Raw genomic sequence first — 16,969 nt, 5'->3', positions numbered from 1 at the left:
AGCGGGGACCGGCCCCCGGGCGGCGGGGCGGCGGCGGGCAGGGCGCTGCCCCCCTTGGCCGCTCCTTATCAGCCCGATTTGATGCTGCAAGGCGTGTCCGGGGCTCTGCTCATGTGATGGAGCAAGAGGCAGACGGGCGGGGGGACCAGCGGGGGAGGTGATTTTCCTCGCTGGCTCTCACTCGCCTTTTTTTTTTTTTTTTTTTTCTCTCCCTTTTTTTCCTCCCCTCCTCTCGCTCCCTAAAGGAGTTTGCGGAGAGCCGGGCTGCTTCATTCCCGGCAGCGCCGCCGCCGCCCTCCGCCCTCCGCCAGCCCCCGCCCGCGGCTCCGCACGGCCGCGGGGCAGCGCCATGGGCGCCGGCAGCTCCGCCGAGCCGGCCGCCCCGCAGGACGGGGACGGGGCCGCCGCCGGGCCCCCCCGCACCCCCCCGGAGCCGCTGCCGGCAGGAGAAGCAGCGGCGCCCCAGCCGCCGGCGGAGCCCGCCAAGGTAAGGCAGGGGCGGCGGGGAGCCGGGGAGGGGGGACGCGGGCGGCGGCTCCCGCCGCGCCCCCGGCCCGGGGAAACTTTCCCGCCGCGGCGGCGGGCACCTGCCGCGCCCGTGCGGACACCCCCGGGCCGGGCGCCGAGCCGGGGCGCGGGCAGTGGCGGCTGCGGGGCCGGGACTGCGCCACGGCCAGCGCCGCAGTCATAAAACTCCCGCCGGCGGCGGCGGGGCGGGGGGCCCGGGCGGCCGCGGGGCCGCCGCCGCTTTTGTGTGCGGCCGCCGGGGGGGCGCAGGGCCGCACCCACCCGCCGCGGGTCTGCGCCAGGAAAGCTCCTGACTGCGGCCCCGCAGCCGGCTGGCGGCGGCGCCCGGGGCTCCCGCCGCGCTCCGCAGCCCCCCCGCCCCTCCCCGCCCCTCCCCAGGATGCAGGTGGGAGGCGCGGCGGGGCGCGGCCAGCCCGCCGGGTTTGCGGTTCCTTCAGCGGGGCGCCCGCCCCGGCCTCCCCCCCCGCCGTCCCACCGCAGCCCGCACCCCCCGGCCTCGGGCGCACCTGAGCCGCAGCCCCCCGCCGCGGGTGGGGGGGGGCGGCCGCCATCGGTGGCTGCCGTGCGCCCGGGTGCCATACCGCATGGGGGGAGAGGGGAGTGACTCGCCAACTCTGGGCCAGCAGGGAGCAAAGGGGCTCACCCTCGGTGTTATTCTTAATAAAGGCGTTGAAGAATTGAAATAAATTCTTTTAAAACATGCCTGGTGTTTAAAAATAGATTATGAATGAACCCATTTATCCCTCTGGAATAGGCGCGTTTAGGGGATTCTGGGACTGAAAGGGAGGTTATGTGCATCTACGTGTTGACGTAGCGTTGCTTTGCGGTCAGGCGTTAGTTTGTTAGGAGAGAGATAATCCGGCGTTCTGCCGAGGTCCCCTTCTTCAGGCTCCTCGGAGCCTGGGCCCTCCGAGCAGGGATATTCCAAAGTTTCTGTCACTGGTGTGTGGGTGTGTTAGAGCTTGAGAACGGGTTATGACTTTGTTTCTTTGACCTTGTGGTTCAGATTTAACTTTCAAGTTGAATTTCCCATAGTTCCCGGCCACCACTAGACCTCCTTGTGTGTGTTTTGACAGATTTGAAAACCGCATTGAGAATCAACTTTAAATTAACTGAGATATATTTTATTTTCTTTTTAACCAAGTAAGTGTTAGGGATTGGTATTGCTTAACAAAATATTTAGCAGTTGCGTTGGGCAATTGTAGAATTCAGATGCTGAAATTTAGATGCGAGTGATTTTATAGAGGGCAAGCATTTGGCGACTGTGACTGTTTAAAAATGAAGATAATGTGATTTTGAAGAAGGGATATTAACATTCATAGCCGTATTTATCCAGTTATGGGAACTAAGACCCACGACAAAGATAACAGCATTGATCTGTTGTCAAATACAGGTCATTATTATTATTATTACTACTACCACTACTACTACTACTATGTTTTGTGTCTTTTACATGTTAGGAAAAATGTTTTCTAATAGATTTTTACTTTGCTGTGTAAGTAGAACTGTTTAAAGGTGGGGAAGGAGTTCTTTCATCATTCCACTGCTGTAAGAAGCTGTATTACTGCTGTTCTTCTAAAACAGCTATTTTTGCCTTCCATTACATTAAATAAGAAGAAAAGTTTTAATGAAGTTTGCTCATACTTTTTTTTTTTTTTGCATCTCATTTAGTCTCTTACTACAGTAAGGTAATTTCATGGAGATTTGTGACACAGTTTTTCATCGTTTCTCCTTTCAGCCCTTTGAATTTGAAAATTACCAGATCTGCAATGCCCCTGGAGAAATCTGTCAAAGAGCTAATTTGTTTGCAGAAGATACAATGGGGACATTTTGAAGGATGGTCTTCTTTCTTGTGCTTTCCAAATTAAAACACTTATCACAACCCCCTCTTTTAGAAGAAAAACATTGAAAACTGACTTCAATGGAATCCAGCTTCAGTGAGCCTTGGCGAGTCGATCACAAATTGTCTAGGCAACTAGGCTAATATAGGTTATAAAATCTCACAGCAGTTGTGCTTTTGGTCACTTGAAAGTCCACAAAATGTTTATTCAGGTTTCTTTCATGGCATAGTTGTATTTTGTACAAGATGAAAAACCTCTTTGCCTTTTCTTCTAGAAAGGACCAAATTTGTAGCTGTTTTGTTACTCACATGTGACTCTTTGGCCAGATACCAGCTTTAGAGGTGTCCTGGTTACTGGAAGGCGGAGTGTATGTTTCAGTGTTTCTGACTTCTACAGCCCAGGAGAAGTGAGAGACCCTGTAAAGCACTTTTTCTGCGGTGCTGGAGATATTTAGGAGCCTTGGATGTTGGCTCGCAAGCACTGCGGGTTCAGTGTGGGCTCCATGGGTTGGGACCTCAGCTGTTCACCCCATCCTTTCACAGGTTGCTGGTGAATTACAGAAAAGGCAGCTCCAGAGTTTCCAGTCCAGCATGTTACTGGAACTTGAAACTGGTGGCTTTTTTTTGCTGTAGCAGACCAGGCTTAAACTCTGGCATTGTGGGAGCTGCTCCTTATCTTGTATAGCTGCCCCGCTGTGGGAGGCCCCCCCTGCAGGGGAGCATGACAGATCCTGGAGGTACTAATCCATTTGCATGCCTGAATTGAATCCATCAGATTTGTGTATCAACACCCAAAGTCCTGTTGAAATCCAGGGATGGGGTGTGGTCCCACCAAAGGCTGATCTATCTGGTAGAGCTATCACCTTGCTGTTTGAACAGCAATATTCTTTTCTACGTCTTTTTCTTCCTCTCCTACCCATCTCCTCTGTCTTGCCCCACATGATGCAGTCCCACCTCATGCTGTGCCTGGTCCCCACCTCAACTTTCCGTAAGCAGGTTAAACTCACTAACCCTTCAGGAAACAGTGGATTTTTTTTCTTCTGGGCCAGTTCCCTGATGTATTAGTGCATGAATTTGACTCCTATGATGGCCAGGTGAGACCCAGATCCAGGACGATGCAAACATCTGCAGCGGGAAGAAGGGGAAATGAAAAAAACTTTCCCTGTTGGTGGCAGTGAGCTGGTAGACCCTGTCTGCTTGTGAAACCTCCCCATCAGACTGCCCTGAGCAGCAGGGAGGCCTGAAGCTCAGCCTGAGAAGGATTTAACAAATGTCAGTAATAATAGTGCTAGAGATAGGAACAAGATCCTTTTAGTCTCGTAGGGGAGACCAGACAAGCCTCGAGTGTCATGGACTGACGGAAGCTTTGAGGCGTCTGATGGGATTGGTCCTGTGCTCCTGCCTCCTCCCAGGGTACCTGCAGCTTCTCTTTGCTGCTTCTGGCCCTGGGCGAGCTTGTACAAGGAGCGAACCCCCTAGAAAGCCGTTCAGTTTCTTTGCAAGGTTATTCTCTGCTGATTTAGCAAGAGGAGTTGGCTTCTGGGACTCGGGCAGCAGGAGCAGGCAGGACCTTGTGACAGGGAGCAGGCAGGGAACTGGGTGATGCTTCTGTCAGTGGCAACACGTGGCCAGTCAGGCATCTCCATCTTGTGAGCTCCCTCTGCATTCATAGCAGTGATGCACCTCTTGCCTGACTTCCCATTTGGATGCTGAGCATCAGGGAGAGCTGGAAAAAGATTCCAGTGTGGGACCCTCCGAAGTCCCAAGGGGCGGAATGTAACTACCAGTCATGCGGGTGATGCAAGGAGAGCTGTGTCATCCTACCAGTGTCTCAGCTAAAGCAATTACAGCCGCTCCCCCTACCACCACCCGGCTTTGATTTTATTTAGAAGCTCAAGGTACCAATGCTAATGCAGGTTTCTTTCTGCAGCCCTGCTGACAGAGCAGAGCTGTGTTGGAACAGCTGCCTGAAACAGTACAGGGAGACTTCTAAGGAGAGGATCTGGAAAAATACTGGAATGCTATAGAATAGGCTATTCTTGCAGCAAAATCTAGGTTTGGGAGAGATAATCTTTTATGGGAATCGATGGCTTTAAAATGTCATGTGGTAAATTCTGGGCTTGCTCACATGGGAGGGCCCCCACTCCAGAGCAGCGACTGGTTCAGAAGGTGTTTTGGGGTTGGTTCCCATTTCTGAGTAGTAACTCGATTACACTACCTGCGTTGTAATGAGAGCAAGTGTCTTCTAGACAGTAAATATTTGGAACTGTCTCTTCTAAAGAGGTTACCAGCTGAGATGTCAGAGTGTCTTATTGTCTGAGCGCCTGACAAATAACAGCTGGGACAGACATACATCTGCTGTTTAAACAACTGCGTTCTTGTGAGGGAGCTGTGTCAGCCTGAAAATACTACATTTGCAATGGTAAAAACTAAACCAAGTACCAAAGGATAGTCCTTAGGCTTCGTCTCTAAGAGCCTTGGTTTGAGGCATTTGATCTGAATAAGGAGACTGCAGGGATCTCCTGGTTCGACAGGGTCTGACTCCCTTTAAGTCCTTTTTTTCCGACGGAAGGAAGAAACTGATGCAGTGTGGTGGTACAGTTTGGAGGTCCGCCCATGCCTGTGGGGTGGCTGGGGAGAAAGCATAAAAATGCTTAATTGAAAAAATGCACAATGGAAATTGGTGTCATGGATCCACCAAAAGCGTGAAATAACCCCTAATCATACAGGAGATAAGAGGGAGGTGGAAGAGGGAGTGTCTGGGCACTTTGAAAGCCAAGGCAATTAGCTTGTGTTTGAAGTGATAGAAGCTAAAGAGATGCAAAGAGGAGTGTCGGGTCTTTGAAAGGCCTTCTGGTTGGAAATGCAAGCTGTGGTTGTAGTTAACTGAGAGTAACTTGCTTTGTGCTCTGTCCTTGCTCTAACTGATCCTTGGGGTCTGGATGACTTAGAGCCATGTGTATATGGTTGAGTAAGGTGGTGTCCAAGGATCGTTGTGCAGAAAGAGCTGAAAGATGCGAGACCTGGGAGCGAGCTCAAGTTGGATGAAGCTTAAGGTGTAGACCAGAGCGGCAGGTTGGGAGTAATGCTTCCTTCACAGGTTGCCAAAAGAGATCACAGAGGTGATTTGGGAGCAGAAACTGTTGGGTTTGTTTTAGCCATGTGGATTTTGAGGGTAGTCGTCCATGAGAAGGTGTCACAATGGCATCGGGCTGAGGACAGAATAGAATGGATCTGAGGGACTGAAAGGTAAGGAGAAGGCTCTTGGCTTTGTCTGCAGGAGTTGTTACCCAGAAATAAGGTACTGAAATTAAGTGTGCTGTTAATGTGCCTCATAGACTTAAGGGCCTTATTTTTTCTCCACCTGGAATTTGCAATATCCCATGAATCTCTAATGCCTTAACTAATGCAAAACAAGACAAACTGCTGTGAACAAAGACTTGGAATGACCTAAATTCAGGGGTTTTTTCCAAATGTTGGTGTTTTGAAGATCTCTTTAATGAAGCAGCTTGTGTTAAGAGTTGACCCCCTGAGCACACTAACAGTGCTGCAAGCTTTCCCAAAGTTTCAGAATCAAACTTCAGGAAAAATATTAGAGACCATTATGTTAGTTTGCTCAGTTGTTCAGACAGCTGGATCTGTCTATTTTAGTAATCTAATGTAGAATCAGTGTAGCAGGATTAACAGAATGAGGCAAAATTAACTCTGGTGCATTTGGGCCTGGTGTGAGGAATCCCTGGAATGATTTGGGTCTGGTACAAGGAATGTTGGGAATGGTGGTGATTGCTGGTGGGGGAAGAAGCTGGGTGCTGCTAGCCCCTCCAGAGTAGTGCATGAATGAAGTGTGTGCTAGCATATGGTGAGATCAGGACCTGGTGTTCATCCATATCTCCTGTAATTCTTTGTGTTACTTACTTGATATGTTTTAAATTTTATGTGCATTTAATGGGATCCAACAGGCGGACCTAACAGTGTGTGCAGAAACTGCTGTTGGTTGGAGTGACCTGGGTAACAAGGCCTATGCATTTTAGTCTCACTGGCTGGCTGGCTGCCCTTTGCTTCCACCTTTGTGGTGGGTGTGAAAGAAGTCTTGGAAAAAATATGTACATGATGTATAGTAGTGGCATGACAGAAGCTGAAGTGTTGCTTCACTGATGGCCCTTTGTTTGGGGAATGAAGAAGCTGAAGGACTAGCAAACTGGATAACCAATTCTCTGCAGTTTCGCCTGCATTTGTGAGACAACATATTCATGAATTAATTAATAATCTCAATAATCAAAGGAGAGTGATGAATGTGTGCTGCAGACACCTGATGAATGTTGATAAACCTGCCAACTGTAATGTCTCATTACCTGTAGATAAATACACAGAGCTGAATAACAGGATTCCTAATACCATTAATTTTCTCTTTAAGGTTTTCACCCATCTCTTTAAACTTTGACTTATAGTTGTTTAAGCTTTACAGCTATTCCCAATGGAATTAAGAACGCAACTCACTAAATTAGACATAATTGGACTAAACTGCATTTTAGATCCCTTCAGAGAAATGAAGCGGTTAATGTGAGTGAAAATTGAAATTAGTTTCTTTTGAGGACTAATGCATTGGGACAGACTGCACTGACCCTCATAAAGAGCCTGAGCAACTTGTGTCAGAACACAAAACTTTTTTTAAAACTAACAATGCTGTTGTGTCTCCCTTCACATTAAAAATCCCCTAAAGATGCATATTTTCTTCTCCCTTGCATGCACTTTAAATTGCAAAAATACTATTATTTTATTAGCTGTGATTATTCAATTATTTAAAGTGGAACACTTGATTTGAAAATCTAAATTTGCCTTTGTATGGCCAAGAATGACATCAAACTCCTTCTCAAGAGACTGAGGTAAAAAGGTCCCCGTTCCCTGGCAGGGTAGGGTTATACTGCATGTCTGGTCAAATCTGAAAATAGTGGGGTTTTAAATGTATTTACATTTTTGCTCAGTTCTGACTGATGGGTCCTGCTTTCAAAACTGAATTTACGTACAGAGTGAACAAGGATTATAATTATACTAGCTGGTAGTAAAAACTGGTTTTAGTATTACCTTCCAGTATGAAGAACAGAATTAAATGTAAAAACATTATTAAATGTATCACAGCATTTTGCAGATCGGAAGGGTTATCCGCTAGATCCAGTGACTTCTGAGTTTTGGTCACAAATGTGTGGGATGATATATAGTCACTGTTTTCCTGAACGCATCGCAACTATAGAATAAATTTGGAGCGGGGGGAATATTAAGTGTTACCATAGATAATATTTTGTCATAACACTCAGGGCTCAATTTAAAAAGGAGACAAGCTGTACTGCATTGTGGTACCTGATGCCTTTGTACCCTGGTGCCCTGCAGGGTCCGCAGGTCCATATTAGGAACTTAGGCAAATCGTAGACTATGCATCTATACGTGTATGGCTATACATACAACTAGCTTTAGAATGGTTTGCTGACTGGGGGAGGTTTGGAAAGAAAGGCAAGGAAATCTTTGAGTAAAGTGAGGAGTGCTAAGATATTCAGCGCTGCTGCCTTTCTTGTGACTTCAAAGAATTGTTGGTGCTAATTCTGAAGGTGTCATCTTGAAATAGCCATCTGTGGATTTACCTTCAGATAGCCAAGTGCCCTTAGAGCCAGTAAAATTTCTTGTGTTTGCAGGACTAGCAGTTGTCTTACAAGAATGAATGAGTAAAGTTCATTTTTTTTAAAAAAATAACTGCCCTGTAATAAATTTGTATTGAAGAATCTCAAAGCCCTTTAAGAATTAGGCTGTTATTTTCTGTGCCAATTTGTTCCTCATCTTTAATCAGTTACTAGCATTCAGTTAATGTTGTGTGCAACTGCGGAGGAGCTTCCCAGAGTTTACATGCCTTTGTTCGGTGGTGTGGCATTTTTGTTCCTCCTGAGTTCCTGTGTTTTAGATTTATGAGAAGGGTGATGTGAGAAGCGGGAATGTAATCTGAGTGTTGAGCCATTTCATATTTCTTCTATTTAATATCTGGTCTCAGCATGTGAAAACTCTGAAGCCAAATTATTCCATCTGTGGTATTGGCAGTAGAGCAGAATGGGGTCCTTTTTCGTGAGGTGGATTATGTGGCTGTGAAAGGCAGCTTTGAGGAGCGCAGCAACACCAGGTGGAAACAATTTGGCTTAATTAAGGGCTTCTGAACTGAAAATTGGGAACCCGAACGCACACTTCATTGCCTGTGGAAGCAGGGTACGGCGCTTCTCTTGGATCCCATCCAGCGCATGAAAAGGGGGTGGAATGATAAGAGGAAAGCCGTCTGCCCCGCACTTTGTATGTTGATTTGAAATTCCGTTGCAGCAGGCTAATTGCTAATAAAAATAAATAAATGGATCTCCTCATTCAGAAGCTTGTTTTGGTGGGGTTTGGAAGAGAATCGTCAGGAATGTGGCATCTTCCTGATCCCAGTTTGCTGCTTCAAGCGTTTGGATGTTACATTACACTGAAAGATGGGCTGTATCTGTGATTCCTTCACTTAATTAACAGGGCTTCAATGGCGGCATTTTGGGAGCACAGCTGAGTAATAAGACAATGATATGTAATTAAGGTTTGCCATTCTACCAGAGGAACTTTAAACCTACTCTTCAGGAATAGGGATTTAAGATGTGGTTAATTAGCTGAAATGGCTTCTGTTGGAAAGTAATACAATTGGTTGGAAAGGTAGTTAATCAAACAAATAAAGAAAGGGTAAAGAAGTGGGTTTTAATGACCATAACACATTTCATACTTTCTAAATAAAAATATGCTTCTGAAAGTATCTTCCTTGTTGTATGGCAAACCAACACAAATAATTAAAATGTATCAAATGTGGAAGCTGAAAAAGATATTTGTTTTGTACATATATTAGCAAATCTAGACAAAATATTTCAAATATTATAGCGCAGAATCCCAAAGAACTGCAAAGCTTTTTCTGCCCTGTATGAATAATCTATGCCTAATAACTGAGGCCCAAAAATTCTAGCTTAATTCCAGTTTCATTGAATTTCCTCATGGGATTTATATTCTGCTTTCTGTCCAGAACAGTTCAGTTTCTTTGTAGTTGTGTTGTTTGTGATGATAAGATAAGCATGTCAGCAGAGGAGCGATACTAAAGGCTATAATGTGGATGGTATTCATGCATATATCAGGGAAATTGGGCCAGACATTTAGAAGAATTAAAAATATCTTTCCATCAGCTAGACTCACATTATCCTGGGGTTTTTCTTCATGCTAGAAACCAATTTCTACACAAGGTTATAGGCCATTGTCTGTAAGACTTGCTTCTTCCACATATTTCATGTGGGAGAACAATAAAATAAATAGCCCCAGATTATGTCTTGGTGTATTTTTTTTTCTCACAGAATTACTTTGATTTATTAAAGTTAATAATTTTGGGAAGGAGGAATACTGCACCGAAGTACTTATTTCCCAAAATGCTTGCATGAGAATGAAAGAACAGTATTCTGTAGGGGAAAAAACCTGGCCTAATACTGATGTTTGGTTTTTTGGTTTTTTTTCTCCCTTCTTTCTTTCTCTACCATCCTTCAACCAATACTTGACCATGCAGGTTTTAGATGCAAGTTTATCAGTACCTCATGTTAACGCAGACAATTTGGAGCATGAAGTCCCACCACAGGAGCCACAGCAGCCAGGAGCTGTTACAACACCTCAGGAACTGGATGGGCAGCAGCCAGAGGTGGCTTCACCCCTCCAAGAACCACCTGGAGAGCAAGCAGAGGCTGCTGAAACAAGTGGTGAGTAAAAACCTGTGTTCAGCGGGCAGATCAGAGAGGCCTGCGTGCTAAATGGAGTGAGCAGTTGAAATGGGGCTCAATTAGCTGTCTCCTAGCGAACAGGTAGGTAGTTACTCACGTGGTCTCTTGGTTGCTCAAGTGCTTCTTCTAGGGCATTGTTTTGTTGGGATGCGTTTTCTCTGTAGCAGAGGTCAGATAACAAATGGGTTGTGGACTGAAGCTGTGGTGTCAGTGGTGGGGGATGCTACCCCTTACCCCTTAGGAGGTTCTCTGCTCTCTATGCACCCTGTGGTGCCTCTGCTTGCCCGCAGCTGGTCTCTTGACAATTCACCTGAAGGAACAGCTCTGTTTCCACTTCTTACATTGGGAGTTTCTGCTGCATGGGCCTGTCTCTTCCTTTGTAGGGCAGAAATCCTTTTATGTTCGTTCATCAGTGATATTAATGATAATAAACTATTTTGAACTCAGGGCAAGAGACAGGCTGCTGCTCTGTTGGCTTTACCTTGATTAAAATTCTCTTTCCTACTGCTTTTAATCAGATTTGCTTTTTGATCACAAAACCTTTCTCATCGTAGGCGCCCCTGTCTGCTCTGTCCTGGGAATCTCTTCCTTGCCTTGCTGCACAGTTGGAAATGTGCTGCTCTTTCTTCTGTGCAAACTGGCAGCCCACCCTTCCTGCCCTCAGCAGCCTCTTGCTGCTGCCCCCTTCCCTCTGCTCCCTTTTGCAGACGTGCAGTGAGAGATCCTCTTCGGTGATCCCGCTGCACGCTGACCTTTTTGGCAGGGGTGGCAAGAGCGAGGGGTAGTTTTCTGTCAGAGCAGGCAGCTAGTGCTGGTGTGAGAGAGCAGGGGAGGGATGGGGAAAGGGTAGGATGGAGCACATCCAAGCAGCTGGAGGCATTTGTGTAGCCCTTAGTGTGCTTTGAGGTTTGAATTCTAGTAACGGCAGTTCTTTGCCACATCTTCAGATTAATTGCTGTAACACTGTTATTCCAATGGAAGGTTGCCATATTTTATGCTGAGATTTTGTGCCTTTTTTTTTTTTTTATCATATTGGTAGAGGCTTTTGGCATTGTAAAAATGGGATGCAACATGTTTTATCTTTCACTCATGGTAAACACTGCTTCTTTTTAAAATTTGACTCTCAAGTGGGTAGGGATGGAGAGAGGATACTCATTAAACCCGAGTCATGAAGGAAGAGAAAATACCTGATGATTTGAAGTAATGTCAGAAGGTTTCGTGTTGGTATTCAGCTTCTGGATTAAGTAACAGAGAAGGCCTTTAAAAGAGCATGAATTTCAAGTTAATAGTCAAAGATGATAATTCTTGTTGAATAATTCTGGCTTGTAGCTTCAGTTGTACAGAAATGGTGTTCCTAGGATGTGTAATGAAGAAGAGGTGAGATACTCCCTTTGCATGCAGATAGTTACATGTGACCAAATGCATGATGTGTTGCGGGCATAGGTGTAGCACTACGAATTTGGATGCGAGTAGGTTGCCTGAAAAGTCTTCGCTTTTTTTGATAATTATCTCTCATGTGGTTGTGTGCTGCTGCTGTTTTAGTCAGGATTTATTTTAGTGTTGTCCATGAAACCAAGCCTACATGGTAGCATAGTTTATGTGAAACGGAAAACCATTCTTCAGGTTTGTTCTCAAAGTGAAAAAGCTCTTTATGGAGGCAATGCAGCATGTGTTTTCTGGTAACAATAGCTGAAAATGACATCATCCATAGAGACAAATAAAACCTGTCTGGTCAGGCATTGAAAAGATAGCTCTTCAAGTAAAGACCGCATTCAGGTATTCGTAACAGTTCATATCCACCCCTCTGGACCTTACAGAGCCTGGTCCACGTGTCTTTAGGCAGATGAAAAAAAGTGGGGCAGAGGTATCTCTTAAATGCTCCACGTAGAGAAATACATCATTTTAACTCTGCACTTCTTCACATTCCCCACTCATTCTTTATTTCACCTTGTTTGCAAAGTCCGTGAAGTCAGAAATAAGGCATCATGACACTGAGTGCTGAGGCAACACAGGTAGTTGCCTATAGTAACGGAATATTTACGATTTGAATGTTTTCCGAGTTGCTTGATTTGTTGTTGTCATTATTTGAGTCTCACATTCAGAAGACCATTTGAGAGGTGATCCAGACTCATCAGAGTTGCCACTATCAGATTAAACCGAGGGGAAGCCTGGTGAATTCACTGGGAAGTTGGTGCTGGCAGTCAGAGCTGCAGACAGGGGCTGTGGTTGGCTGGCACAAGTCTCTGTGTATCATCAGAACTTTGGAGATAGCCAGTGTAATCCATAGAAATCTTGTTACTGTAATACGAGGTCCTGTATCAGATACCAACTGATCCTTTACATTTTGGTTTATCAAATTGCATCCCTTTTTACTAGCAGGAAGAGTTGCTGCAGCATCACAGTACTATACTACAAGCATCTGAAGTAATACTTTTTTGAAACCTGGGACAGGAGAATTTGAGACAATTTATGATGTAATCGGGTTGTAGAGAATTCCAATTCAAAAAACCCAAACAAATGAAAGCAGCAAAAAAAAAAAAATAAATAATCTCAACCACAAAGTGACTGTTAATAGGCAAAGGAGGAAATGTTTCAGTACGGAGAAACAAAAGTGTTTCATGTGGGTTTTTTGTTTGAGGGGCAAACTGCTTCAGGGCTGTTAACGAGCATCTGTTGAGGTTTGGCCGGGATACTCTGGCAGAGCCATCGGGAAGGTGTGGCAGAAGCGGGAGCTGCAGCGCTCGGCGCTTCGGTCGGTGGCGGCCGCTGGCTGCGGAGCCGGTATCTCCTCTGGTCAGCGGGAAAAGAGTCAGCGGCCCAAGGGAGTTGCAAGCCGGGTATTTCGAGCCGTAATGATTTTAATTGCCAGCAGGGCAGCGATGGGCGGGGAGGAGCTGCGCCGCGCTTCGGGGGGCGGGGCGGGGGCGGGCGAGGGAGCGGGGTAGCGGCATCCCCCCCTCCGCATCCCCCCCTCCGCATCCCCCCCTCCGCATCCCCCCCTCCGCATCCCCCCCTCCGCATCCCCCCCTCCGCATCGCCCCCTCCGCATCCCCCCTCCGCAACCCTCACTCCGCATCCCAACGGCGCGCAGGAGGTACCTGGGACGCGGCCCGGCCCGGAGCCGCCCGGCGATGCTGGGGACCGATGCTGGGGACCGTGGCCATGGCGGGTGAGGCGCGGCGGGGACCCGCACGGGCGTTCGGGCCGGTTTTGCCTCCGCTGGTGGCTCTCGGTGCCTGGGCACTTGGGCTGCAGCGGCTCTGCCACTCGCTGTGGGGCTTCTTCGGCTTTCCAAAGTATGTTGTACTTTCCCTAGATTTCCCGGCAGGGCGTTAGGGGTTAAAAGGTCCGTCTTAAATACCTTCAGTGAGAACCGCTTCCAAGTGAAGGCTGCTGAAACTTTAACATTTCTCATCACCTCCATCGGATATTAGATGTGGTGCTTTTGTATTGCAAGGCTTCTACAGATCTGAAGATGCTAACTAGGTTTGTTTCCCGCGGTACTGGAATATGAAATGGTATCTGAAATTGAGAAACAGAAAAAAGCAAGAGTGACCACACTGATGATACTGTTTTATGTTAATCAAGCAGTAGAGCAGCAAAATACCACTAACCGTGGTGAAATGGAAGGAAACGTAGAAGCGAGCGTCATTGATATGTTGCAAAAAATTTTGCATGAGAGAAATGAAGCTGTTACTTTACAGCTGTTTTAATTTTAATGAAGCAAAATCCCGAGGAGATTAAGGCGGTGGCTGTGGTTGTGCGGGGGTGTGTTACATGCATGTGTGGTGGCGGGATCCCAGCCGGTGATATCAAAACCTCGGTGCTATCTATGCATTGAACTCTGTACATCTTATTTAAGAAAGCAGTGCATGGGCTGCTGAAGTGTGAGCGCTAACACCATAAACTAGTTGGGCTTTCTGAAGAGAGAGTATCCAGAGGAGCAAAGAATTAAAAGGAAAATAATTATCTGGTTTTACACAAACTTGTGTCTTTCTCTAGGAAACAAAGTGGCATTATGAAATTTAAATAACAAACCCCACCGTTGTTTACTACAGATGACTAATTTATGTCAGAATTTCCCTCAGATCGATGATGTTTAACAATCTAGGAAGGTTTTTTATTTCATTGTATTAATTATTTACTCGCTTATATTTTATTTGCTAGAGCTAGTGAATGAATTCAACAAATAGTGGGGGCTTATTCACACAAAATACTTTAACTTTACAATACATATTGACAACAAAGACTGTAGAAGCCCGGCTCCATTTGGAATTGACCCTGGGGAGGACTGTACGTGATTTGAATCAGTTAGTAGGGGAGGAGATATCCTACTGCTGTTTACAATAGGGTTTTCATTAAACTCGATGTTTAATGAGCTTATCACATGCTGAGTCTTTTTCCTCAAGGGTTTTCTATTTTTTTTTATTTCCCTTTATTGTTAGTAATTAAAGGTTAAACTGTTTTTCAAAAGCAATCTCTTCATAGGGTTGCACAGTTTGATCGTTTGAAGTTTTCCTTATTTAATAATTCTTGGAGAAACTTGGATTTTGGCTACAGCACAGCTGTTTCTATAGTACGTTTTGCAAGAACTGCATCTAGCTTGTAGTACAGATTGCCGTTTCTTGGAAGGGGCAGAGTGCCTCTCCTTATTGGCATGCAGGAGTGTCTTACGCGATCGTGTGTCTAATTCGTGCAGATGCAGCTACATCTCCTTTGTGGTAAGTTTGTCTACAATGTTTTTGTTATGCTTTATGCAGTCGTTTCGCTAAAGAAAATTTCCAATCTGTTTTTCATTGTGCATTTTCATTATTAATCATTAGGGTTTCTCAAAAATGTCCCAGCATTTATTGACCTGTTACTGCTTATCCTGTCCTTGCTCCTAGCAGAGTAGATTTGTTGGGTTTTTTTCTCCCTCAAATACCAGACTGCTAGTGTTGCATCTATCTTATGCTTGGTGAATACATTTTATTTTAAAAAGCAGAACCAAATCACTGAATGTGAGACACGGACAGCATGGGTAACCATGAAATTTCATAAATATTTGTAGCATGCCGGTTTGGTTCCCAAGCGGAACAGCTGAGAGCAGTTCATTATTCTAAGTTCATTTAATGAAGAATCTTTAACTACAGTAACTGTATGTCCAAGCCATGGCTAATGACCCTTCTGGTGTAAAAACAAACAAACAAAATAATTTTTGAAGAACTTTACTGGTTTTTTATCTTTAGTGGTGTTTCTTGAAACATTGAAATGAAAGAAATATCTTAAAATCTTGAATGAATGAAATGCGTAACTTCCCTTGCTGGAATTTGAGAAGTTGGTCTGTAGGTTGGAGCAGACAAGTACAGCTAAAGCATTATCTTCTAAAAATAAAGTTTCATGAGGAATGTTACAGCATCACAGCGGAAATTATGGTGCTCTCTTTTAATATGAGGTTATGTACAGTGTCCTTTTCTGGGGACGTTGCTTTTGCTTTCTTAAGGAGTTCTAAGCCATGAGAAATGACAGCTATTTTGCAGGTTTTTTCCTTTTTTAAAAATGCACACAAAAGTATGTGAGGTCTTAAAACTTCACTCTTCAGTTGCCACTCAAATACCAGAAAATTGAAGGCTGAATTTAATGGTATTTGTTTCTAAAGCCTGGAAAGAACAACATGGTTCGAAAGCTCATGAATTGCATGTATGCACTGTGAAATTTAGTATGCAAAAACCTCTGTAAATCCTCCATCATTATTTAATTATTATGAAAGAACTCCCTCCCCACAATTAACATGGCAAGTCGGTCCTTGGAAATAATTCAGTGAATAGATTGGGGAAGGAAGCTGTATTCTTTCCATGAAAGAACTATTTGTACACTGAAGTGGAAAGAAATATCGTGAATAGTAGGGAAAGGAAGGAAGAATTTGTGAAATATATTGTCAAGAAGCAGCAGTGTCACAGACTTTAAACCTTGTAGTTAAAATAAAATTAAAAAAAAAAAATCATAGAAGTGTAACACCTGGACATATTTCTATGTTATTTTGTTACTGTGAAGTGGGTGGTGTGTTTGCTTGATTTGTTAAACCCATCCTCCTGAAACTTGTGGTTAAAAGAATCAGGATTTGTGGTGTAATGTTCAGTTTTTACACTCTGCAATGAAAACCTAAAAGCATAACTTGCCCTTTTTTTTTTATTTGCTCAAGTATTCAATTCCAGTAATAATTCCAAACAGCTACTTTATTCTAAATAAATCTGTTCAGGGCAGGTTTTTCATAGATAATGTAATTTCAAACTGTGTTTTGTTTTTTAATTGCTGCTTCCCCATCCTTACCAGTTTTTACCCTTTCTTGACTTTGTCTTTAAACGATTCTAATAATAATTGGACAAATTGTGGGGTTAAGGGAAAACTGCATTTAACGAATAAAAGCTTGGTGTATCATGGACACTTTGTTCAAATTATTTTTTTCCATTGCCTTCTGAGTGAGTTTTAGAGCAGTAGATGTTTCTTTTATTTACAAGTCTTATTCATAGCAAATCTAGACACAGTGGAGGCAAATGATTGTAAAATACCCCTTCAGCCTTATGGCTTCAGTGTTTGCTTACGCCCATGCAAACCTATGGAGAGTATTGTGTATGTGACTGAAAGTACGATTTGGCCCTAAATACTTAAACACTGAGTAAATGAAAACAGCACAAAGTCCTCTGGAGCCTTTTGGTGGCCAGTGGAGTTTGTGAGGCGGGCGCTGGGTGTGTGTGACATCCATCTGAGAGATTGAGAATGTAGGGAATTCATGGAAAAAATCCAGCGCTGTGCTGCA

At 44.8% G+C, this 16,969-nt stretch overlaps 1 protein-coding gene and 1 long non-coding RNA gene across 2 annotated transcripts in view; one reads left to right on the top strand and one right to left on the bottom strand.

Moving 5' to 3' along the window:
• Nucleotides 1-233: 233 nt before the first annotated feature.
• AKAP12 (A-kinase anchoring protein 12) overlaps nt 234-16,969 on the top strand; it is a 31,284-nt gene continuing 14,548 nt past the window's right edge. The window contains 2 exon segments of the mRNA XM_037390911.1: nt 234-487; nt 9,966-10,152. Coding sequence (XP_037246808.1) covers nt 350-487; nt 9,966-10,152 — 325 coding nt within the window. The 5' untranslated portion in view covers nt 234-349.
• On the bottom strand, nt 9,991-13,107 carry LOC119149570. The gene is made up of 2 exons (XR_005104765.1): nt 10,271-13,107; nt 9,991-10,119 (listed from the first exon to the last, which is right to left on the bottom strand). It is a non-coding gene; the product is annotated as an uncharacterized LOC119149570 (long non-coding RNA).

Source organism: Falco rusticolus, chromosome 6, assembly GCF_015220075.1.
Source record: "Falco rusticolus isolate bFalRus1 chromosome 6, bFalRus1.pri, whole genome shotgun sequence".
Taxonomy (NCBI): domain Eukaryota; kingdom Metazoa; phylum Chordata; class Aves; order Falconiformes; family Falconidae; genus Falco; species Falco rusticolus.
The sequence above is the reverse complement of the archived record's forward strand: the minus strand, read 5'-3'. Positions and strand labels throughout refer to the sequence as shown.